Below are 26,892 nucleotides of genomic sequence, written 5' to 3'. Positions count from 1 at the left end.
TACTTAAACTTTACTGCATTAAAACTCATTTAAACCCTTAAAATGGTATATTCTCATGTTTGGTCTGAAGTATAAAAACAAGGTTACAACAACAGAAATGGTGTCAGATTTTAATACAAGGAAATTACTTCACAAAAAAAGAGGTTAAAAATAGGAAAACAGATCATTTCTGTTTGACCCAAATGTTTGTCCTGTTCTCATATATATTCAATCTGGAACACACAGAGTTAAAAATAACAGGCACGTATGAAAAGCAGGGCTGCTGGGAAATGTAGTCCATATGTTTACCTTCTGCAGGTAGAGCACCAGACCCTTCAGCATGGCGTAGAAAGACTTCCACCCCCTCTTACCCCGTGGAGCTGGGGAAAAAAGGCATCATGGGATAAGATACATCACAAGTGCAGACAAGAGACAACAAAACACACAATTTCATCCAACCCATACTATAAAATAGAGACTAATCACAATTAAATCCTATAAACAAAAATATGTCATTTCCCCAGCATCATAATTGATGACTTGACGATGATTGATGATAATCAGCTATAATATAATGTATATGACTATAGTCGTTTGGTGACAGAGCAAGGTAAATTTGGGTGTGGTCTGTATAATTATAGTTAATATTATTATTTTTCATAATGTGGAAGCATAGAAGAGGACCAAGGATTGAGCCTTGGGGAACTCCACACATCATGTTGGTGCACTCAGATGTATATTTACCAAAAGAGACAAATAGCTCATGCAGATATGACTTAATCATCTAAAATCCCAAATAAACTGATTTGGATTTCTGTTATTGGATATTTATAACAGTTTGTTCATTGTTGCAACTTGAATCTCCATCTTAAAAACTGCTCACATCCTGTCTTTGTGTTTTGGTATCTCCTGTACCTGCTCTGCAAATAACATTATTCGTGGTTTAAAACCTTTTTAATAATCAATTAAAACATATTTGCAAATCTATTCATTGTGTTTAAAGCAGGTATTTCCAGACAGTGCCATTTAAACACATTCAGGCTACATAAATATAACTATTAAACGATTAGTAGGATTGTTTCTAAGACGTGAGAACCAAATATTTCCAATAACTTCAGAGCTTTGTTAAGACCAAAACTCAAAATCTTACAAAAAAAAGACAAAATTCACGTGTTTTTATCTAATGAAGAATTCTCCTCCAAGAGAGGATTGCATTAAGTCTCAAAAAACACTAGAGACTGAATAAACAGAAGAAGATGACAAAGAAAAAGGAGGAGAAGAAGAAAACGTACTTCTCTTTCCGTCGGGGTCGGCGTGGACTTTGCGAACCAGGAAGCCACTCTTGTAGAGCTCGCCGTCGGCCTGCTGGGCGACGCACACCAGCGGATTGCCTCCGCTCCCCAGTCGCTTCATGGTGTGAGAGGCGGAGTCTGTTCGGACGTCAGCCAGCTCCGACATGGACTTCCTCAACTCCTCCTCATCTCTTCAGAAGACGTAAGGAGTTTAATTAAACTGTTAATTATTCAGTTATTATTAATGATGAATGATTGCAGTAAAAGAACTGATACCACATAAAAATACTCTATTACGGTAACTGTATTAAAACCACACTGTAAATAAACTTACAGTAAAATTCCTTCATTCTGTTAATTTTCTGATTAATGTACTCATTGATTAAATTGACTAATGGTTTCAGCTGTACTTTTTTACCATTTAATTTATAGCTAAACATCTGATTTTATAAACTCTTCATATGTTTTTGTGTGAAAAAATATTAATTTATTAACAAACTAAAGCTCAGTTAAATACAGCGAAGTAGAAAAGTAAAGTAAAGTGCAAAGTACCTAAGATTGTAATTAAGTATAGTATTTCAGTAAATGGTCTTCGTTACATTCCCCAAATGTATATTACTTTATTTATTAATTTAATAATTTAATCAAACACCTTGCTATTGTCAAAATAATCAATTCTCTGTAATATTTTGGTTATTAACACAAGCAAAAGCAACATATAATGAGGAGGCGTTTTAAACCGTCATCTAGAAACTGATGGATCAGGATCTGAGTCAGCTCAGCAGGTCATCTACTGATCGATCATGTTACATGTGATTTTAATTAATCAGAGCAGCATGATGTAATAGATGGAAAAGTAAAGATTACTGATGTGTGTCATTTGATGTATCCTTATGTTTAGAGTACAACATCTAATAAAAACAGATGGAACTGTTGATGCTTCCTACCATTGTAATTATACTGTAACATGAACATATTTCTATAAAAACAAATCTTTATCAAATAGGTGCATAAGAGGAACCCAGAGTTTTTACATATATATATATATATATATATATATATATATATATATATATATATATACAGTGGAGCATGGGCGTTGGGATGCTGACCTGTAATTACAGTGAGGAAAGAATGGTTGCCATGGCAGCAACGGCTTAAATAAGAGTTGGGGCAGCAGGGACACACACATGCACGCACACACAGACACACACTTCAGATGTTGCTATTATGAACCAGTAGAAACCAGTTGACGGTTCAAACTTACATGGTCCATTGAAGCTTCTCGTTCTTGATGGAGCTGTAGAGAGTCTGCAGAGACACAACACACACAGTCAGATGTACTTTCCTTTAAACACACAACGTTGTCATCAGTCAGAATCATAAAAGATCACTGGGCCTCTTTCAACCATCGTTCTCAAGGAGACATGTATTCTTCAAACCTGGTTTCTCATTCATGTAAGAATAATTAATAATGGCTATCGCATTTATTCAGTTGTTTTATATGGGATTTAAAGGACAATACTGCTTTTATCATTTACAATATTTAATAATTATTTTCTTCATTAACAAAGCGTTATGGTCTTTTAAAATGCATTTGATTCACATTGATTTAAGCATGCCATCAATAGTTAAGAGATTGATCATCATGCATCGTTTTTTCTGTTATTTTATATCCACAACTGATGCTAATAAATATGGCAGATCATTTGGCATTCACTTTCTGTAGAAGTACCTTCATTTGGTCATTATTGACTTAAAGTCCCAGTCGGCAACATTTGTTTGATCATATTCACTGAAGCCGACACTACACTCCGATAGAACAACAAAAATCATCCGGTTTTAGGAAAAAAAAGCGCACCTCTCCGTGCGCGTAGAGCCTGTTGTTTGTTTTGCAAAAAATCGACAGCACCCGGATCATCCTGTCAAATCAGCACGCAGGACGGTGTTCATGCATACACAGAGCCACTCCCCCTCGGGTCGTACCACTATCACAGGGGGGAGGCAGAGGGAAGTAGCAACAATCCTCCAATACCTCGGTTAAAAAGCAAAACGAGGAGGTCCAAAACAACCAAGGAAAAGAAAACACCGATGGAAAAGAAGGAAAAAAGAAAGGTTGCGACGGTGCCCGTGATAAAACCAGAGTCAACATCGGACCCACGTTTCAAAGGTGGTGTGATCTAAGGGATTTCAAAGGGCACGAAGTCAAGGGGAAGGAGCTCGGTGGTCGTGGGGGAGGAGCTCAGTGGTCGTGGTGGAGGAGCGTGAGAGTTGTAAACATTCAAAATCTGAGTGCCCTCGATCCGCTGGAGTTGCCGACTGGGGCTTTAATTATATGGCTTCTCACAGCACAATGGGACCCACTGTTATCATTTCAGCCAGTTTAGTTATATAGCACATTTAAAAACAACAGGCGTAGACCCAAAGTGGGTTAGGATCTGGCTCAATACAGGTATACACAATCAAAGACACCAAAAGATGTACTACAATTAAACAATAAAATAAAAGTAAAATTGAAATACAAAATTCGGAGTAATTGGATAAAACCAGCAGCAGAGAATGAAAGAAATAAGTTGGACTCAGCAAAATAAATTCTGACTCACTGATTTAGTCATTATTTAACTTGTCCATGGGTTTTTAAAGGTCCCCTATTATACTGATTTTCATCAGTTTCACACAGCTTTCAGAGGTCCAACAAACCTGTATTCGATATGCATTGCCCCAAACCCATCTGTGGTCCTGAATTTCAGCTGTCTAAAAGTTGCTCATGTGAGCTCTGCTGAGAACAGGCTGTTTCTGTGTCTGCACCTTTAAATGCTAATGAGCTCCGTCTGTCATCGCCTTCTCGGAGAGAGACAGGATGCCGCTTACGCTAGCGACAGCATGCGCCAATGTTTACAGTGGATGTATCGCTATGGCTCACCTATGTGTCTCAGGTGAAGTTGCTGGGTCCTGTATGGTGGGGACAGATCCTTTTACGAGGGTCAGTGTCGAGGCAAAGCCACCTTTGTACTGACCCTCGCTACTGAAGCAGTCCGATGTGAAGTGGTAAGCACACACATACAAGCTAACACGAACCGTAGCCGGTACATTGTAAATAAAAATTAAACGCAACCACTGTCTCTTCTGTTCTTCTGTAGCTGGGACAGAATATAAGCACTTATGTTGATTTGTACAACTAACAACAGAGCAATCTGCGTGTCTAGCTCTGAGTGACGACATTGTGAAACACCGCTATCTCACTGCTGTCTCACTGCAGGACACACCAAACTTCACCTCGGTGATGAACGCCCCCTCTCGGATATCTCCTATCATCAGAGGAGTTTGGCCTATGCAAATGACTCCCTTTGTTACATAACGACGGGAGCTGTATCTGAACAGCCTGTAGGAGCGCTGTTGTACCAGTAGGGGGGCTGCAGAGACCATGCAGGAGTGGCTTGTTTTCCTCATTCTGGGAGTTGGTAGGCTCAGGGAGGACCAGTTTATAGGTGTAGAGACCAGAGAAAACAGGTTTTTCATAATATGGACCTTTAATGTAAATCAACACCTGAAGTTGACATGACGTAACTTTATACTGAAATTTCATTTGAAATTTTAAAATATACAGTCACTTGTAAACTTTCATACAAATTCAGTTTACCCGAGTTGCCTTTTGACAACTTCTTTTAATATTTATATCATGATCTGTTGCCCCCTCTAGTGGCCCATAAGTGAAATGTAAATAAAAATGAAGGCATACAGTATGACTTCCTGTGTGTGTTTCCAGGCTCTACCTTCTTCTTGCGGCTCTGCCGATGCTGCTGTCCATCCTGGGTTTTCCCAAGCAGGTCGGGGAAGGCCAGCGGTTTGAGGGAGCGAGAGCGGGGGGTTCTGGGATATCTGAACGGGTCGGTGTCCCTTGAGTCCCTCCCACTCCGGACCGAGCAGAGCGAGCGCGACCGCATGCGGCCTGACGAGTGGATACTGTTGACGCCGATCATCGTGGTGACTTTAGAGTTCAGAGGAGGAGCATTTGATTTGAGTCCGACTGAACTGACTGAAAAGAGTCTTTGTGGCTAAGAAGAAGATGGTTTAAAAAGCAAAAAGAGCCAAACCTTTTTTGTCTTAAGAGAAAAGAAATTTCAAAAATGTGTCAAACCCATACAGATATGGCTTGTAGAAGAGACGGTGACCTTTAGATGACCTCCAAATAATAAAAAACAAAACAAAGGAAAACCAGGTATTTAACAACCCTCTTGGACCAGGTGCCAACTTGATGTTCATGTGATCCGTTTACATCAGCTCCACTTTGACAACTTGGATTTTAGATTTTTCCCAAACTGGACACAAAACCAGACGATAATGTCAAAATAGAAACTGGTTCCGAGCGGACTAACTTGGGCTGTTTCAACCTGAATTGATTGTGTGCTCAGGGGAGCTCAGCCTGCTGCATTAAGGATCCAGCTCTATTCATTATGCATAAAAACACAGCAGCGTTTCATCCGGCTCATAATCCTGCTGGCCGACAGCCGGTGGCTCGCTCAGGTGTTTGGAGGCAAAATGAGAAAAACACGGAGACACTGCCAACAAACGTTTACCGAGAACCGAGACTCGACCTGCTGCAACATTTATCGATAAAGATGCTTCAAAGTGCTGTTTATGTTGACAAATTTGTGTTCACACAACTTTATGTATAATTTTGTTGAGAAAATGAGTGCATTTTATCTAAAATAATTCTGCAAATGATAATTTTGAGTTATTATTACTCAGATACAAGGTCTGAAGTTAATACATCCAAAATTCAATTCATGTTATGATTAAAAGAAATGAATGTTGGATATATTGAATAAACACTTAACTAAATTAAATTTGTTGTTGGAGTCAGGTCAGGTCCGACTTTTTGTTCACGTCTCATTAAACAAGCATCACATCAGCACAAACACACAACTGTGTGTGTGTGTGTGTTTGTGTGTGTGTGTGTGTGTTTAATCCCTCTGTCACCATTTAGAAACAGTGATGCGTAATTCATCGGCTCACACTGCAGGAAAAAACAGCCCAAACATTCAATCAAAAAACATCCAAACCACGAGTGGGATCCACTCCTTCTCCTGCAGGTTGACAAAAATGTGAGTTTTCAAACTGGTTGTTGAACGCAGCGTCTTGATCAACAGCAAACGGCGGCGGCGGAGGAGAATCCCTGGACTGCAAATAAAGCTGCGTGACGGAGGAAACACATCAGCAGCAGCACCGGCAGCTCGCTCTCACATCCATAACATTCACCAGGAAGACCAGAAAAACGGGAAGGAAGGGGCGACCGAGCACACCCACACATGCAGACAGAGAGAGAGAGAGAGAGAGAGAGAGCTCCCCCAAAACTGACGTCAGCCTCCTCCTGAGACTCAACAACCGACTGATGATGGAGGAATGATGGAGGTGGAGAAAAAATACAGATGAGCTGAAAGAAAGAAGTTCTCCTGTTGCACTCTGGGAAAGAAAGACAAAAAAAGGTGCGAGAATCCCTCCTCGCTCCTCCTCCTCCTCCACAGATCTTCTCTTCGTACTCCAACTTCACAGTTCTTCTTCTCCTCCTGTTCTTGTTGTCGTCTTCGTCTTGCAGGAGAATCCCTCCGTCAGGTGAGCTCTCTCCTCCTCCTCTTTGTCTAAACCATCTCCTCCTCCTCTCTCTGCTGAGACTCTGAACTGTTGAGGAGTGTTGCTCGCTCGCACTCCCTCCTCCTCCTCCTCTCTCTCTCGCTCTCTTTTTCCCCTCACTCTCTCAATGCGCATTTTCTCTCTGCAGCAGCAGCCAATGAGAGTGCAGGGATGGGAGCTACAGCCCGCCCTCCCTCCCTGCTCTCCTCGGAGCTGTCAATCATAGAGGCTTCAAAGAGCTGAAATGAATGCAGCGAAGATGCGTTCAGCAGAAAAAGACGGAAAATCAGCTACTAAACCTGACTGTGATATCCGAATTATAATATATTAAAGGTAAATGAATAATTACATATACTAATGCAGCTTTATTTCACCAGATCATTTAGATATTTTGAGATTAAAAAGAAAAGACATAGACATTTGACATTTTTCATAGTTTACACTTGATTTTTTCCATTTAATAAGTGTACTTCTATTTTACATATTTTAACATGATATAATTAGTTTATATACTTCATTATGAATTAATATCTGTTTTATTTGTATTTTATTTGAATGTATGGTTACTCTGGATGGGCTGCAGGGTGGTGTAGTGGGTAGCACTGTCGTCTCCCGGGTTCGATTCCCGGGTCGGCCCCGGGTTCCTTCTGTGTGGAGTTTGCATGTTCTTCCTGTGTAAGCGTGGGTTCTCTCCGGGTTCTCCGGCTTCCTCCCACAGTCCAAAGACATGCAGGATGGACCTGTCTGTCTCTACATGTCTCCCTGTGATAGACTGGTTACCTGTCTGTCTCTACATGTCTACCTGTGATAGACTGGTTACCTGTCTGTCTCTACATGTCAGCCCAGTGATAGGCTGGTTACCTGTCTGTCTCTACATGTCAGCCCTGTGATAGACTGGTTACCTGTCTGTCTCTACATGTCTCCCTGTGATAGACTGGTTACCTGTCTGTCTCTACATGTCTCCCTGTGATAGACTGGTTACCTGTCTGTCTCTACATGTCTCCCTGTGATAGACTGGTTACCTGTCTGTCTCTACATGTCTCCCTGTGATAGACTGGTTACCTGTCTGTCTCTACATGTCAGCCCTGTGATAGACTGGTTACCTGTCTGTCTCTACATGTCAGCCCTGTGACAGACTGGTTACCTGTCTGTCTCTACATGTCTCCCTGTGATAGACTGGTTACCTGTCTGTCTCTACATGTCAGCCCTGTGATAGACTGGTTACCTGTCTGTCTCTACATGTCAGCCCTGTGATAGACTGGTTACCTGTCTGTCTCTACATGTCAGCCCTGTGACAGACTGGTTACCTGTCTGTCTCTACATGTCTCCCTGTGATAGACTGGTTACCTGTCTGTCTCTACATGTCGGCCCTGTGATAGACTGGTTACCTGTCTGTCTCTACATGTCAGCCCTGTGATAGACTGGTTACCTGTCTGTCTCTACATGTCAGCCCTGTGATAGACTGGTTACCTGTCTGTCTCTACATGTCAGCCCTGTGATAGACTGGTTACCTGTCTGTCTCTACATGTCAGCCCTGTGATAGACTGGTTACCTGTCTGTCTCTACATGTCAGCCCTGTGACAGACTGGTTACCTGTCTGTCTCTACATGTCGGCTCTGTGATAGACTGGTTACCTGTCTGTCTCTACATGTCGGCTCTGTGATAGACTGGTTACCTGTCTGTCTCTACATGTCGGCTCTGTGATAGACTGGTTACCTGTCTGTCTCTACATGTCAGCCCTGTGATAGACTGGTTACCTGTCTGTCTCTACATGTCAGCCCTGTTATAGACTGGTTACCTGTCTGTCTCTACATGTCAGCCCTGTGATAGACTGGTTACCTGTCTGTCTCTACATGTCAGCCCTGTGATAGACTGGTTACCTGTCTGTCTCTACATGTCAGCCCTGTGACAGACTGGTTACCTGTCTGTCTCTACATGTCTCCCTGTGATAGACTGGTTACCTGTCTGTCTCTACATGTCGGCCCTGTGATAGACTGGTTACCTGTCTGTCTCTACATGTCAGCCCTGTGATAGACTGGTTACCTGTCTGTCTCTACATGTCAGCCCTGTGATAGACTGGTTACCTGTCTGTCTCTACATGTCGGCCCTGTGATAGACTGGTTACCTGTCTGTCTCTACATGTCGGCCCTGTGACAGACTGGTTACCTGTCTGTCTCTACATGTCGGCTCTGTGATAGACTGGTTACCTGTCTGTCTCTACATGTCGGCTCTGTGATAGACTGGTTACCTGTCTGTCTCTACATGTCGGCTCTGTGATAGACTGGTTACCTGTCTGTCTCTACATGTCGGCTCTGTGATAGACTGGTTACCTGTCAAGTGTATTTGAATGGCATCTGTTTGTTTTAGTCAAGATTATGCTACAAAATAACTTTCCTCAGCTTTATTTAAGTCCCCTTTGAAGAGCCAACCATCAATTTTAAAAATCCCCAGTTTATTCCTGTTTATTCCCATAAATTCCCATGGAAAGTTTCCACTTTTGAAAATTCCCAGAATTTTGCAACCCTGGCGACCTGTCCAGGGTGTACCCTGCCTTCGCCCAATGACAGCTGGGATCAGCTCCAGCCCCCCCGCGACCCTGAATACAGGATAAGCGGTAGACAATGGATGGATGGATGGATGGATGGATGGATGGATGGATGGATGGTTACTCTGGAGGTTTCTCACCTGAAATCAGACTACGTTCCCCATTATCTTGCCACCAGTTTTTCTTTGACTTTAACACAATAGTGTTGTGTCCTCCTCTGAATCTCACATAAAGTTAGCCACTAAACGATCTTTAAATAATCATGTCATCATCATCAAACGTTCCCAAAACATCATCATCTCTTTTCTGACCGACACCGTGCACAATGGCGTGGTTTCCCAACATCTAAGTCCATCCAGCCCGACCGCCTCCCTAAGGGAACTTTACACTCACCCTCTCACCCTTTCACACTCACACTCATTTGACGTCTGGAGCAGTTGATCTGATCGGTAATATTACCACAGCATGAAATGATGACTGAAAAAAAGCCCCCCCCCCCCCCCCCCCAAAAAAAAACAGTGATAAACAAAATGATTGTATTATATTAACTTGGTGTACTATTCATGGGCCACACTGTGTTGCAAAAGCCTATCAGCGTTGAGATTTTCCTCCTGTTATCCTGAATCAGAAATGGAGGAAAGAAATGCTGTCTCCTGTGTTTGTGGTCCCCCAGAGGTCTAGATAGTAGCTCACATTAATCCAGAGAGCAGACCAGACTATGTGGAGAAACCAGAGACTGTCTGTGTCCAAACAACAAGGTTGGTTTCCACTTGTTGAAGGATCTTTCACTACCAAGACTTATTCATGTCATTCAAATTTCTTCCAGAATTGTTTTGTGGTTAGCAAATATCTCATTAAAAAAGATTTATTCATTTTGATAAGCAAAACCCTTCTGCGGTTGTTTTTTTTATTACCAGCGCAGCAAGGCTGCAGAGGAATAATTAAAAGTGCGTGTCATCAAGGCTTCAAGTATGGCCAGTCAAATCAGCTCATTTATTCATTATCAATTTTTTACTCAAAATGACTGTACAAGACACAATTGTGGGTCAGACTCGGGCATGCTTCAAACTCGTGGTGTGATCGGTACAGCACCGAAATTGGAGCTGGATATAGATGCTCCGTCCCTTAAAAAAATGTCACCCACTCTCTGAAACCCTTTTAACAACATTATCCCAAAATAACCATAATCGATTACATTCAACTAGTTTGACTTCAGGGGCAAAATTCAATGTGCTTGTTAAGGGTGTGAGGGGGGCCACAGGTATCTCAGTGGGCGGGCCCGGCTCCTCAATGCCCCCAGAGCACCTCTGGATCATGTCATGAACTCAGGACAGCGCTTGGTTTCCCGGCATACCTGGGACTTCAACATGCACAAAGCAGCAATAGTGGTTATTTCAGCCATGATGGAGGAAACATTCTCCGTTTCTACATGGAGGTAAGCCCCGCATCATCTCTGGTGCGAATAAACAAGATGAAAATTCACTTTGCGTATGGTGTGAACATGGCAAGTGTTTGAAATGTTTAAATGTAAATAGTTTCTCAAAAGTGCCAGTGGATTAAATCCCCCCCCCCCAGCAGGAGGATTTAGTCTCTGACACTTGAACTACTGTCTGTTCATAATGAATGAAAACGGAATGAAATGGATTTGTTTCTTGACTATACTGAACCCGGACTCCTGTGTTCCTCCACTAAATAATACTGTGATTTATTAATGACAATGCTGCTTGTTCGGTCAAAATCTCCTGGATCTCTTTCACAGAAGAAGAAGATTGTTTTTTTTTTTTAAATGAAACCCTGAACATATAAAGACTGTTTACTCTCACTGAGAATAATTCATGTTTCCAGTATATATAAAGAATAAATATTCTGCATTTACTGTTTTTCTCTCTCAGTCAGAGCCAGAGCTGCTGCCCACACACCACGATCTCACACACGCACGCACACACACGCACACACACACACACACGCACACACACACACACTAACAGAGTAGAGTTAGAAATGATGATGATGATGATGATGATGATGGAGGAGGTGAAGAGGTGACGCAGATTCATGTTGATTACTCTGAACCCGAGTTGGAAACAAAAGAGTGGGAGAAAGAGAGAGTGAGACACGCGCACGTGCACACACACACACACACACACACACACACACACACACACACACACACACACACACACACACACACACACACACACACACACACACACACACACACACACACACACACACACACACACACACACACACCTTCCGTTTATATTTTCCTGCTCTCTGGCAATCACAAGCCAAAGATCCGTGTGTGTGTGTGTGTGTGTGTGTGTGTGTGTGTGTGTGTGTGTGTGTGTGTGTGTGTGAATTCTACCTTTAGCAGATCTTTGGGGAAGTCTTTTCCATCGTTGAGACCCTCCAGGTTGGTGATGAACTGACTGCAGGACATCCTCTTCCCCACATTCTACACATGCACACAAACATAATTAATCAACTGTGTTTTATTATTGTATTTCTATAAAACTGGGGGAAGAACCAGAGACAGAATAAAAGCAGAACGGTCAAAATCAAAGCAGCAGAGGTGGCAAATATTCAATTCCTTGCCTCCTGTGAGTGATTGGGAAGTTGCCTGGAGGTGAGGTGCAATACATCACTGCCTTATTTAAAAAAGTGATGTTGTCTCTTATGTTGTCAGGACAAAAGTTGAATTTTTAAACTGATATCTACTACAAGGCTAATATAATAACTATAACAATTACTTAATTTTCTGCTTTTTAAACATCACGAACAAACAAGCTTCATGCAAGATACATCATATATATAGTAGTTGAACACCGACTGGGAACATATTACTGCACCATCAACACATTTATTTTAACAACAATTTTAATGCAGGACTTTTACTTATTAGTAGACGCTTATTATTCAATGCAAACTGCTGAATAGAGTTCTCATTATATGAAAACAGTCAGCTGTGACTCAGAACTGTTGCTCAGCATGTGATTGGACAGCTTGATGCCACGGCAACCGTCCTCACTTCCTTAAACAATTTGGCAGACGTTATCATCACCTCGGTGACTCTGTGTGTACAATTCACACTGTGACTAATTATCACCAAAAACTGAGCTGATCTCCATGACAACCGAGCAAACGCCATCTGCTGAGAGAGCCCATGATATGTTGTAGAGAGCTCTTGAAAAACTTAGACAATTTTAATTTTTAGTATTAGAAAAATTGGACTTTTATGACTGACATCTGTAGAAGTCCTACACAATTAAATAAATATATTTGAATGTTGCATATATTTTTATGTTATTGGTGAACCTTTTGCATTGAATACATTTCTGTTCCCTGGATATCCGATATCAATAACTATCAAAATCAGAACCAACACTACTGAATCACAAAGCATCTCTTTCTCGCTCATCCTCTTCCTGTATCAAAAGGTGTACCCCAGAGCTCCAAATTGGGACCACTGCTGTTCCCCATATATGTCAATTATGTCTGTGCTCATTTATCAATTGCTGCACATGATAGAGTTATCTATTGTACACCGCGACAGTAGCACAAACCCTTGAGTTCCTGCAGTCCGCCTTTGATGTGGTTGAGTCCCATTTCATTCAACCTAACTTGGTGTTAAATTCAGAACAATACAAATGTATGTTCTCCTAAGTTCTCAACTGCTCAAGGAGTTCAAATGGTCACAACATATTAGTGTTTAGGTCTTATTATTGATCCACATACTGTTTCTCCCGCCACCAAAGGAAACATTTGATTCCAGAAACATTTTGTTTTTTTTAAACCGTTATTAGATTACTATGTCTGCTGTTTATTATCGGTGTACATACATGTGTAAAAATCAAAATCAATAAGGCCTGGACTTTCTCAGTATTCCACAGATGTTGGTTGTTTTTCATACGCAGCCTCTTCTTCCTGGACTAATGTGCAGAAGGACTTGAAGTTGTCAGGGTACTTTGGGGCACTTCTTAGGTCCATTTAAAGGTTCGAAAAATAGCACACTTGGTCAATGTGATTGGTCTTAGATTTTTCATTTAAATCTTTTCTTCTTTTTTTTCATATTCATGCATCATAACAGTTTTATGCAGTGTAACAGTTGTTTTGTATTTACACTGCTGTTCAAAAACTTGGAGTCAAATTGTTATATTTCAATAAGAGAGACACCAAATATTTGTGGGAATTAAACATTTCAAATCGTTTTGGCCCAAATGAAGCATGAAATGGCTAAAACTTAGTTTTAGTTGATTACTGCTATAAAATGTTTATTTCATTAACTCCTTTTTATACTTATTACAAATTGTTAGAAATTGCACAAGTCATTTACTCTGTGCTCATCATACAATTACTCCTATTGGTTCTGCTGATCAGCTGCTATTGATTACTCTGAAACCTGGTGAGTAGAATGTGATTATTATTGATATAATATGAAAATAACCATAATAAAGAGGACAGAGTGGAGCTGCTTCATTCAACCAAGTATTGATATTAAATCAGACTCACATTTCCATGAAGGTCTGTGTTCAACAACATGACAGCACAGGTCAGAGTGTGGACGCTGTCTGAGGGACGAGAGAGAGAGACACGTTAGCGAGACAGGAGAGGGCAGTAGAGAGAGAGAGAGACACACACACACACACACACACACACAGAGTGGTTAGAGGCATGGGACAGAGAGACAGGTTAGAGAGATAGTTAGACAGAGGACAGACAGAAGACGGTGAGACAGATGGGTACCTTCAGTGGAGACACTCTCAGGGTTACACTGTCTGTATCTCCTGGAGAACTGAGCCAGGACTCTCTCTCTCTCCTGAGTTTCTCCCATCAGAGCAAACCGAGTCAGAAACGTCCTGCACACACAAAAAATGCATCAATGAAACAACAAGAAGCTCTGTGATCGGCTGGTTGGAAGTGAAAAGCACCCTGGGTGTTATGGTTGAACGCATTTTCATGCAGTATAAATCATTATTTTCTCCTACTAAATTGTATTTGGATATTTCTGCATACTGGGGTACCTAAACAGTCTTGAATTGCATAATATGAGTACGACTGGAAAGCTGAGACTCTTGTGGATCAAGTAAGTCCTAGTAGATATTATATTATTATTATTTATAGACTGTATTATATTGTGATGATGTTAGTGTCCATAGTTACCATTTCACTGTATACAATGAGCCCTTGTGACCTCTAGGATAATCACAGCCTCATGAAACTTTACGATCACAAGCTAGAGGTCTAGTGCATTCAGAGGACTTGGCTTTCATAGGTTTATTAACAATAAGATGGTTTGTGAACAGTTTCCAGAACAGAAGTGCTCACTATCCAATCACCCAAAGAAATCTCCAAATGCCAAACGTTTTGAATTTTTTGGCAATTCCAGAGTGCTGAAAAATAGTTAAACTGAGCACAAAATCTGTTTAATAAATGGTATAATGTTCCAAGCTTTGAGATGATGTGTACCACGTCTGTGTGCATTTCTGAAGATACAAGTCATCTTCAGTTAATCAATAAAAATCAGAACTGACCTGAGAGCCTGATCGATGGTGAGACCTGTGAAGTCAAAGTTACTGAGATATTCCTCTGCGACCATCTGACTGAACTCATTGCTGCGGACGGAAAATATAACCAATCATTGTTTAATACATTTATGGTCAACATACTGAATATGTAATGAGGACAGAAACACACACTGACTTCTTGCCCAGATGTCGAGCCACGTCAGACTTCCTGAAGCCTTCCAGGTTGTAGAGGCGCTTGGCGAGACGTTTGGCCGCCTGCAGGTCGGCCTTCGTGCCGTTCGCCAATGCCTCATCGCTGCCCCCGAGCGCCAGACGCTCCGCTACGTCGGCCTGTGGGTACAGTATCTCGGGGGGACGGTTCACCGGACGCTCCCTGACAACACACACACACACAAACACACGTAAATACACATTATTTCGGGACTTTCAGGTCCCTTTTTGTTCTGCCGAAGAGCCGAAGTAAGAAGAGTTCTGGTTCCTGTTCTCAGAGTTCCTCCTTTAAACTACAGCAGATGAATACAGCTAGTTTTTAAGTTATTATTCATCATTTAACAACTTTTTAATAAGAACTTTATGTCACAGAGAAGCTAAAGCTGCTCATTTGTCCGTTTCAAGTTTATGTCTCTACATATTATCTTATATGTGAAATAAGGGTATATGTGAAAGACATTTTGGGCACTACATGACCAAACTGACCTCCATTTAAACTTCAAATCTCATAAATGTCAAGTTTAGTCTTCAGTGTCAGCAGTAATCCACTGATTGTCATCTGTCTCCATGGTAACTCACGTCTGTTTCCATGATTACAGTGCAAACAGAAACTGCTAGAGGCTAAATGCAGCATGATGTTTTCTGATGATACAGATATAGAAAAATAAAATATACATGTAAAAAGATCAAGAATTCTGAATAAAAACAAAGACATCTGGTACAAGCCCTTAACCCTTCACCCAATGCATGATGGGAACTCAACATGTTAGCATTTAGCTCAAAGAAGCTCCGTGTTTAAGTTAGCAGCATGACATTTCCTGTTACTCAGCTGACAGAAAACTTATACTGAGACTTGCTAACCTATCAACAACACGACCTTCAGTCACTCTAAGATATATTCATAAACTAATAATAATCCGAGAAAATGATCATATCCATCCAAATAACATGTCAAACAGCGCTCAACTTCAGTTTCATCATTCCAACTGGACACATTCAATATTTTTCATTCATTCAACATGTTACAACAGTGTGGTTGGTTCTCGAACAGCCCCAGTCTATCTATAACTGCGGCATCGACCAGCCTCCCCTCAGAGATCAATACCCTTTCATTTACTCTCACTTCACCCGAGCCAGAGACAATTACCGTTCATTAAAACGCACCTATCATCTGTTGTTGAACCGTTCTCCATCAGCTCTTCATCGCAGCATCGCTTCAAACAAACTGACTTCACAGTCGACCATCAGGAAGAAACAAAGTCAGAGTTGTGAATGAAAGTGGGAAGTGGTTGAACCACGACGTTGTCTCTACGTCTACTTCCCTTTATGGACGCCAACTTCCTCTAAGTGGATGAGCCCGGTCAGGTGTTTCAGGTAAACAGCAAATACAGATACGTGCTGGAAGAACTCCTCAGATCCTTAACAGTGGTAAAGTACTAATACTATGATGTAGAAATACTCTAAGGTCCTGCATTCAAAATCTTAGGAAAGTATCACCATCAATACTTAAAGTAACAAAAGTTAAAGTACTCATTCTGCAGAAAAATATTCATCATACTATTGAATTAATGTTTTGATCACATATATGTTGAAGCTGGTGGAGGTGGAGCTCATTTTAATTACTTTATATACTGCTGGTATACTCATCTATACGTCATGTATTAGTTGATTATATTTTGTTTAATCGTATCATTCTGTAAAGTAACTAAAGCTGTCACACAAATGTAACGCAGTGAAAAGTACAATATTTACTCTGAGATGTAATGGAGGAGAAGTATATGTTATAAGAATTTTGTATAACCTCATGTCTTAAACTTTTCTTTGTTCAGGTTACAGCTTTATGTGTTGAACTGTTTATTACTTTAGTCTCCCCATGGCTGACCTAAATGTTATCAGAGGCCTGGTAGTCATGATGTCTTGTTCTGCATGAAGATTAGCTGTCAGTGACGCGTTATCTCCTGTGCCTTTAAAAGACTCAAGTCACAACAATGATTTGAGCACTTTCTCTGTAGCATCCTCACACGTTGTTGCATTGTAACTGCTCCTCTTGTACAAGATTAAAGACAGACGTCGACTTTACTTCGGTCTCTGATCTCCTCTTTGGGTGAATTTATTCGTTTATGGACACATTATTTTAACAGTATATATTAGTAGTATAATGTAGTAGCTAAAAATTGTGCTGCAGTAGAGTACTTGAGTAAATGTACTTAGTTACTTTCCACCGCTGGTTACAGATAAGGGATGAACGAAGAGTTCTTCTTGGTTTTACTTGTCATGGTTCGTTTTCCTGTTAAAACTGGTTTATTGCATCTTCTGTGTCTTAGGAGAAGGAAATAACTGAAATCTCAACTAATGACTATTTTCATTATCTATTTATTTGTCTTTTTATTTCCCTGTCATTTCTATTTTCTTGTAATATTATCTCTGTCCCCTGGCTCCATAAATTATACATTTTACCCTACCATGGTCCAGATACACCGTTGTACATTATACAAATGTCAAAAATGTATCTTTGACGTCAGAGTGAACTGGACGTTACAGCATCTTGAAAAGATGAGTGAAAAGATAAACATTTAGCATTTTTTGTTGAATATGACTGATATGATCTAAAAGGGTTAAAAATACATTTTTCATTCAATGTTGACTTTAAAAGAACAGTCCAATTGTCTTTAAGGGGGCTTCACAGCATGGAATTGACTGTCCATAACAACAATTTTGTCCGTATTGCCTGTGTCTGCAGTATTTCCTCATGTGTGAATGTGAGTGTATGAGTCCGGATGTTTCTGTCGGCGAGTCCTTCCTCCACCAACACAACCCATTCATCCAGGACAGAAATAACCTCGTCACTCAACAGGATGCCAGGAAACTCTAGTTTTACCCAGCAGCCACCGGGGGCCGGTCCATCTCTGATCCACTTTCCAATTGTATCAACAGCTGAGACCAGGTTCAGAAAAAATGCATAAATTAACAGATGATAGCCTTCTGGGTGGACAGTAGATTAAAGATTAGATTAACAAACAAAAAGCATCTATTTCTTTTTCTCAATTTAAAAAAACATTGAGGAAAAATATTGTTTCCCATTTTTAGAATTTAGTTGATAAGTTTAAACATCTGCCAAATTCATATACAAACGTATTATGAGAAATATAAATGTTGAACCTAAACTGCAAGATTTTAGAGTTTATTAAATAAATGATCAATCATTAATATTAATGAAGTGGGAAATGATCTTCAAGCTGGCTAATTATTGTATTTGACAGACGGTTTTCAGACATTGAATGAACAGTTGGGAGATCATCATTGTTGGGTGATTTCCTGTTGGAGCTTATTATAGAGGCAATCATGCAAACTGTAGATACAGAAGTATCACAAATAACATTAGTTAATACCAGCTTTCATAACTAATGTTGACAAATGTTAGCTAACATCAGCTTTCATAGCTAACGTTAGCTATCTGCGATATACCCACGAGCCGCCGGCCCTGCGAGCTGCCGGCACCACTGGGGTAGGTCCTCACTTCAGACTCACTTCAGCGGGGCCGTCGCCGAGCAGAGCGGAGTGTTGTGCAACAGCGGCGAGCGGAGTGTTGCGCAACAGCTCTGCAAGGCTGCCTACAGATGTGTCTGCAGACATTGACCGATGCGATTAATCGGCCCAGTATAGTTAACGTTAACTAACATCAGCGTTATCATAGGTAATGTTGACTAACATCAGCTATCATAGTTAACGTTAACTAACATCAGCTATCATAGTTAACGTTAACTAACATCAGCTATCATAGTTAACGTTAACTAACATCAGCTATCATAGTTAACATTAACTAACATCAGCTATCATAGTTAACGTTAACTAACATCAGCTATCATAGGAAACGTTAACTAACATCAGCTATCGTTAACTAACATCAGCTATCCCCAGGTTTGAATCCGACAAGCGGCTCTTCCTGCAAGTCATCCCCCTCTCTCTCCCCCCTTTCACTCTCACACTATCCTCTCTGAATAAAGACAAAAAATAACTTAAACGAAAAAACAACAACATCCGGGTAATTTTGCGAACGTCAACTATCATCAGCTAAAGTTGGCTAGTTAGAGCTATCATAGCTCATGTCAGCCAGCGCTTCCTGGACAATGAAAAAAAACTTGTAGCCTATTTCAGTTATCACTTGTCACATTAATGTTGCAAGTAAAAACAACTTTATACTATATCATAATTTAGAATAAGGCTCATTGAATATGTGCGGAAATATATTGCTCTTCTCAGAAAATGGTTTTATCATATTGGACTTCTTTACGAGTGATGTCACATATTCATTAAGCCTAATTTAATATTTCATGTTTAATACAAACCAGAGGCTCTACCCGATTCTCCAAACTTATCTAATTCAGTTAAAGCAACAAAACAACATCTAGCAACAAAATAAAGCACCCTGAAGGTCCTCGTCTCTGAGCTGAGATTGGTTTGATCCACCAGCTGTCTCGACGGAGAAAAAAAAGGCTTAAAACAATGAGTCATGGACCGGCAGGGAGAAAACAGAAGAGAAAAGGCAGAATCTGAGTCAGAGATAAAAGGAGAAAAACAGGATATAGAAAACAACTAGGAACAAATATAGAGAAACGCTGAGGAAAGAGTATGAGACAGACTGTTATTTTCCAGGGTGTGTCAGTCAGCTTTCATTCATCCAGTCTGAAACCACAACACCCAAAACACCAACACAATGTCTGAATTTCTGTGGCCCTACTGAAGACCTTTAGAAACACAAACATAGTTTCATCATGAATTTCTTAAAAGAGCTTCTCTGTGCAGTTTATCAATCAAACATCCAGGATTCTATGATTTGGACCATTGCCATCTTTTTTGTTTCGGAACCAGTACTGACCATATGTGAATGGTAGGCTAGATATGGAGAGGAACAAGGTCCGGCGGAGCCAGGCATCATTAGCATAACAAACACTTAGTTACCAGAACTAACACTAAGTTGCCAGCTAATGCTAGTGCTTGGTTAGCAAGGTCCATCCGTAATTCATGTTTTGTGATATTTATTGGGATGCTAACTTTGGCTAGGGAAAAACATGTTAAAAACAAAATGTGCCTACTGGAAAAGATGAACGCCGCGGGAGCAAACTCAAAGTAGCCCCGCCCTTATGCATAACTTAAAGTCCTTATATAATTTAAACTGGGGAGTTATACAACAGGGACGACGGTGGTGTAGGGGGTTCCTTCTGTGTGGAGTTCTCCCCGTATAAGGGGTTCTCTCCGGGTTCTCCGGCACACACAGTCCAAAGACATGCAGGATGGGGATAGGTTAATTGGTGACTCTAAATTGTCCGTAGAAGTGAATGTGAGTGTGAATGGTTGTCTGTCTCTACATGTTGGCCCTGTGATAGACTGGCGACCTGTCCAGGGTGTACCCTGCCTTCTTCCAATGACAGCTAGTATTGGCTCTAGCCCTCCGCGACCCTGAATACAGGATAAGCGGTAGATGATGGATAGATTTATATATATAACAAGCTGTCATGAATTTAGCAGTCATTAATTAGCTGTCATGACTGCCATGAACAAGGATATTAGCAATAACAATGACCAAAAGCGTTTCTTTTACCTGGCTGTAAATGTTTATTTCTGCTGTAACATTTTAACATGGAGGTCTATGGGGATTGACTTGCGTTTAGAGTCTCAAGTGGCCAATGGATGAACTGCAGATGTTGCCACTTCTATGTTGGCTTTATTTTTAAGACCCATTCAAAAGCATTGTGAGCAGCAGTTTCCATCCATCCATCTGTCCATCTACCAGTTATCATTCAACTCTAGTGAAACTATATCCAAATCTCACTTCGATGCTCCTCTCTGATATGTGCTGTGTGTTTTGTCAGAAAGTAGAAGGTGTTAAACAGAGTTCAGCTCTAACTTGTTAAATTCAGGCTTCACTGTGGAACGAGTGCTTGATTTATAATAGATGCTTAGTAGAAAAACTTAAAACAGCAAACCTCCTCTAAAACTCCAGAGCAGATCCTCCGCCTGCAGGGACTTTAATTCATCAGAAAGGTCTGGACTCAGTGAAGAACACAGGAAGGTTCATAATGGATTCTGTTTGAAGTGGAGCCTCTAAGCAGAGCAGTTACTGCTGAGTCAGATCGCCCAGTTCAGGCTGTTTAGCACTGAAACTGAACCGAAACCACAAAGATACCAGGAGCTGATCTACCAGGAGGATCCAGACCTGAGGGTCACGTGAGGTCCATATATTAATGGACTTTCAGTAAAGATCAGATCTGGTGGGCACACTCAGGATTTAACGTTTATGAGCTGTACATAATGTAATAAACGGTTGATAACACACTATAATGTAGTAATAGTAGTTATATATGTAGTAGCAGTTGATTAACGTAATGTGGCGGCTGCTGCTTGAACATAGAATAAATTATAATATATTGAAGTTATGAGAGTTGACAAATACATCAGACTTACAACTTCATTATTGTGTTATAGAACATGTTTTAAATGTTTATATTCTGATCATAAATTCTGAATATAAATATGCTGTTGTAATATATTTTATTATTATTTAAAGTGTATAAAATAAGCTGATGAAGTGAGTGCTTCAGCAGGTTTACACAATGTGGAGGCAGATGACTCACATCCAACCTCTTTGAATCAATCAGCTTGTTTGTACTGATAAAGCACCTTCGAGTCCGTCTCCGCTCTCTGATAGAAGAACAAGCAAATAATTCACAAAATAAAATCCTTCAACACATTTCACCGAGTTGCATCACTACAACAAAATCTGCTGTTTGTTTCCCTCTGTTGAAGTCCGACTGAAGGAAAGTGACTGAAACATGCAGCAGAAATCAAAGAAAATCAGAGGATTTCTTCCTCAGGGAAAACTGCAGCAAACGTCATAATTCCAGACAATAACCAGATATAATTACTTCTTCTCCGATGGACACCACATGAACTGCTGGGCTTGGTCTACATCACTTCACGATGGAGCTGGAGGCCACTGTTTTTAACTTACTGCTCACGATGGCCCTTTATGTTAGCGAATGCTAATTGCTAGCACTAATGCTAATTGCTAAAGCTAATCGCTCGCATGCAAAATAAAGTTTAAAATCCCGAGGCACATTATTCACCTATTTATATATGCCCAAAATCTATTTCTTTAAGTATTTTTATATCAAAATCCAATATTTTTTTCTTCCGAGAAAACAAAATAAGACCCATCAGCATCCATGCATCAAGCAATCTGCAACTTTTAGTGCACAGAGCTAGAAAAGGGTCATGAGCTAATCTTTTCAACTATCAAATAAAATTCATCCCAACCTTATGTACCGCCTCCTATCCCATTCCACTAGAAAATAGATAGATACTCTAAAACAACAAGAGGAACATAAATCTGCTGTGTCTCTCACATTCTCATGCATAGCAAATGCATGCACATTTTTCTTCTGATATAGCCTACACAATTTCTTACCATGCCATATATAGTCTTTGAGCACATGATGGGAGTACTGTTTTTCCCCCACATATAATGTAATATGATATAAATAATTCAAATCTTTTGCCTGAAGACAACATATAGTATGATGACAAAAAATTACTTTTAGGCCAAATCTTTTACCCAATTTTGCAAATTTGTGTTCAGACAAACGCAGATTTACACTAAATTAAATTAAAATAACATTTTTGTTGCAGGCACAGATGGGAACTCTCACATCCGTAGCGTCCTTGGGGATCCTGAGCAGCAGACTCACCTGTACACGGCCGGGTAAGGCGGGGCGTACAGGTACCTGTCCTCCAGAGCCCCGCCCCCCCAGCACAGCAGGTAGCTGGCCATATCGGTGTGCCCCCACCCACTCTCACACTGTCACCCTGTGATGTCACACAGAGAGAGAGCACCTGCCAATCAACCGACATCCACAACATCGACGAGAAACGGAGTGACGTCATCCATCTGATGACGTCATAATAAAGCGAGAGACCGTGTGTTTCCTGCTCTTAGTCCGTCTCATTCAGAGTGTTTTCCTCCAGCTGCAGCGGCTCCTCTATAATCCGTCTGTTTTTAGTCCTCCTCCTCCTCCCCCGTCTGCTTCAGTTTTCCTCCTCGAGGCTCCGTCAGCTCCTTCCTCCTCCTCTCAGTTTCTTACACTTTGAAAATCTCTTTGAAAACGCAGCCTTTTTCTCTCAACAACTTTCTTTCTCGTCCCGGTCGGCTCCTCTCCTCCCTCCACTCTCGTCCATCAGCTGGGTTATTTTGCTCCACTGAAGGGGGGAGGAGGTATGCGTTTCCTCCCCCGTTTGACCCGGGACGCCCCTCCTCCTCCTCCTGCTCCTCCTCTCCTTCGCCTCTTCCTCTCTTTGTCTCCTCTTACCTTCCTTTCACTCCATCGACCTTCCTGGGAGTTTGTATCCAACACTTTTCTAGCAGCTCAAAAAGCCTCAGTTCTCCCGTTACAAACATTTACTTTGATTCAACAACTACAACGTCGGTTTTAGAAGCAAAAATAACTGCAATGAAAACACAAATTAATTTTATGAATAAAAACTACAAAACAATGGATTCAAAGTTAAGCTCCAAACCGGCTTTACAACTTGATCTCATTTTTAAATTTCTTTCTTTGTCTTTTTAAATAACAAACCTGTTCTTAATGCTTTGTTTTTAATGTTTCTTCTTGTATTTTACATACATGTACATTTTCTTATTAAGCACACTTCATTGCATCATTTGGTATAAAATACCCCACACATACTGTCTATTACTATTATTTTTATTCAAATAAATTTAGTTAAAATGTTTAGGTGTTGTTGATGTGCAGGGAAAAGAGAGAGTTAATTGGCTTTTTTATGATCACTACACAAATATTTTTATACAATAAAAGGAAACGAATGATAATACAGAAACTATTTAAAATCAAACTTAATCTTATTTAATAAAAAATGACTGTTTACAACTAAACTTGAATTTTCAATAAAGGCCTTACCAATGTACCTATACTTAACCTGATAGTTTCCTTCTATCATTAATAGTAGTGGTTTTATTAATAAAAGGATTCAGACATGCTTCAATTCCTGAACCAGTATCACAAGCAGCCAAGCATAATAAGGTCAGAGGTCAGAGGTCACAGCACCCAGACAGCAGATGAAAAAGATCCACACAAAGAGATGGAGGAGGAGGAGGAGAGTTTGTGTTCAGGGAGTGTCACCAGTTTTCTGAGGAGTGGGAGGTCCTTCTCTCCAACCCATCTCTGAAACGCTGGCTGAATGAATCCATCTGGAATTTCCCTCTATAGGCTGATAAAACTGTGTGTGTGTGTGTGTGTCTGTGTCTGTGTCTGTGTCTGTGTCTGTGTCTGTCTGTGTGTGTGTGTGTGTGTGTGTGTGTGTGTGTGTGTGTGTGTGTGTGTGTGTCTGTGGTGTTGGGAGGAGACTCTTTACACTGAATGAAAAGAATAAGAATAAGAACAAAAAGAAGAACAAGAAGAAGAAGCAGAAACATTTATGCACTTCGATTTGAAAATGAATACATTTTATGATGGAATCTGAATTGTGTGTGTGTCCACACCCAGTGGAAGGAGGCCAAAGGAAAACATTGAACTCCTCCAGACTGAAACACTGAAACCACCCAGCAGCACATCCACTGTTTTCACTTCATTCCTCAAATATCTGCATGTGTTCATGAGTTTTGGTTGAAAAGCAGAGCTGGAAGGTGGACTTTCTATCCATATTGGTGGAAAGCAGATCAAAGGTCAGCAGCTTCAAGCTGCTTGGGTCACATCACAGAGGACCTCTACTGGTCACGTCACACAGACCTAGTGACAGAAAAGGTCGCCAGCGACTTCATTTCCTGAGAAGACTGGGGTAGTTTGGCATGAACGCCAGCATCCTCATGACAGGCTGCATCACAGTCTGGTACAGTTCCCATAACAGAATAGTTCCTGTACCAGAACAGTTGCCATACCTGAACACTTCCCTTACCAGAACAGTTGCTGTACAAGAACACTTGGAACACAATGGAACCTGCCGGGCAATGTGAAGCTAAAAGGTCTCAAAAAGTAGCACATGATGCTGCGATCAAAAGTACATATGAGGAAAAAATAATTGCCATTTATCAGTCTGGAAAGGGTTACACAGCCATGTCTAAGGCTCTGGGAGTCCAGTGAACCACAGTGAGATTATTAACGAATGAAGAGGACATGGAACAGTGGTGACCGACTGGCCACCAAAACTCCACCAAGATCACATCGACAACTCATCCAGGAGGTCCCAAAAGAGCCCAGAATAACATCTAAAAGGAGGTAGGTCTCACTTGCTTCAGTTAAGCTCAGTGTTCATGATTCCACAGTAAGAAGGACACACCGACAATACCTCTTGACCCCCAAGACCTTTGGGATCAGATTCTATGGACTGATGAGTCAAAGGTAGGACTTTTTGGAAGACGGGTCCCGTTACATCTGGTGGAAATCCAACACAAGCCCCTTTTAGACTGCCTTCTCGTAGCAGGAGTATTCCACCATTACTGCGCCCCGTCGTCAGTCTAAACCCTCGCCAAGGCGGAAAGGTGTAACAGAATATTGCGCCTCTGGGGCGGCAACGGAGGTCGTCACAGAGCCGCATCAGAGGCGAGACAAGGTGATACGTCGTTAATCTAAACGCTCCGAGCACCCGAGGTGGCAAAGATGTGGCGTAGTGAAGACACGTTACAGGGTGACAAGCTGCCGGCGGATTTAACGAGTTCAAAGCGTAGATAAGAAGATAAAATGCCGGTAGTTGCTCGTACGAGGCTGCCGGTAGTTGCTCGTACGAGGCCACCGCTATACGCATTGACATGTTTATGATGCACAGCAGCTTCACTTGCGGTTGAACAGAATCTATGCGAGACGAGCAAAAGTTCACCTTTCATAGTTGTTTTGATGCATCGAGCTGATCCGATTTCCAACACTCATTGAATACGTCACACGGCCGACAAGTCCACAGACGAGACAGTGGTCGCCCTGTGGGACGTCTCACTCGTTTTGCAACACCTATCTAAACGCAGAAACCGTTGCGTTACTCCGTGAACAAAGTTCTATCTAAACGCTCTGGTTCGTGGCATATTTTGAATCGTTTGTCTAAAAGGGGCTACCCTTCCACAATAAGAGCATCACACCAACAGTCAAACATGGTGGTTTTAATGTGATGGTCTGGGGCTACTTTTCTACTTCAGGACCCAGACAACTGATTATTGATGGAACCATGAATTCTGCTCTCTACCAGAAGGAAAATGTCCGCCCATCAGTTCCTGACCTGAAGCTCAAGTGCAGTTGGGTGATGCAGCAGAATAATGATTGAAAGCACACAAGCAAGTCCACCTCGCTGCTGTGGCATGACCTTAAACGGGCAGTACTGTCTAATGTGGCTGAATCAAAACAATTCTACAAAGAAGAATGGGCCAACATTCCTCCACTGCGATGTTAAAGGCTCATTGCCAGTTATTGCAAACATTTGATTGCAGTTGTGGCCGTCAAGGGTTCACAACCAGATATTAGGTTTAGGGGGACAATTACTTTTTCACATGGCTGATATAGGTTTGGAATAATTCATCACCTCGAGTAAATGGAATAATCATATAAAAAATTTATTTTGTGTTCAGTCAGGAAGTAAGTATTGACAGACAGGCCAATTATTTTCTCCTGCCGGACTTTTTTGATTGGATGGGATTTTAACAGTCCTGCCATGG

General features: G+C 41.1%; 1 protein-coding gene across 7 annotated transcripts in view; it reads right to left on the bottom strand.

The window, feature by feature from the left end:
- psda (pleckstrin and Sec7 domain containing a) overlaps positions 1-26,892 on the bottom strand; it is a 55,932-nt gene that overhangs the window by 8,262 nt on the left and 20,778 nt on the right. For all 7 annotated transcript variants that reach the window (XR_014598002.1, XR_014598003.1, XR_014598004.1 and 4 more), the window contains exons 8-15: positions 15,151-15,348; positions 14,982-15,062; positions 14,194-14,306; positions 13,960-14,018; positions 11,816-11,905; positions 2,539-2,582; positions 1,272-1,462; positions 289-359 (exon numbers count right to left, since the gene is read on the bottom strand). Coding sequence is in view for 1 of the 7 variants with exons in the window: in XM_084021849.1 (XP_083877975.1) it covers positions 289-359; positions 1,272-1,462; positions 2,539-2,582; positions 11,816-11,905; positions 13,960-14,018; positions 14,194-14,306; positions 14,982-15,062; positions 15,151-15,348 (847 nt within the window). In the remaining 6 variants the exon portion in view is untranslated. The remainder of the gene's footprint in view (positions 1-288; positions 360-1,271; positions 1,463-2,538; positions 2,583-11,815; positions 11,906-13,959; positions 14,019-14,193; positions 14,307-14,981; positions 15,063-15,150; positions 15,349-26,892) is intronic.

The sequence above is a fragment of the Eutrigla gurnardus genome, assembly GCF_963514095.1.
Source record: "Eutrigla gurnardus genome assembly, chromosome: 11".
Classification (NCBI taxonomy): Eukaryota; Metazoa; Chordata; class Actinopteri; order Perciformes; family Triglidae; genus Eutrigla; species Eutrigla gurnardus.
The sequence above is the reverse complement of the archived record's forward strand: the minus strand, read 5'-3'. Positions and strand labels throughout refer to the sequence as shown.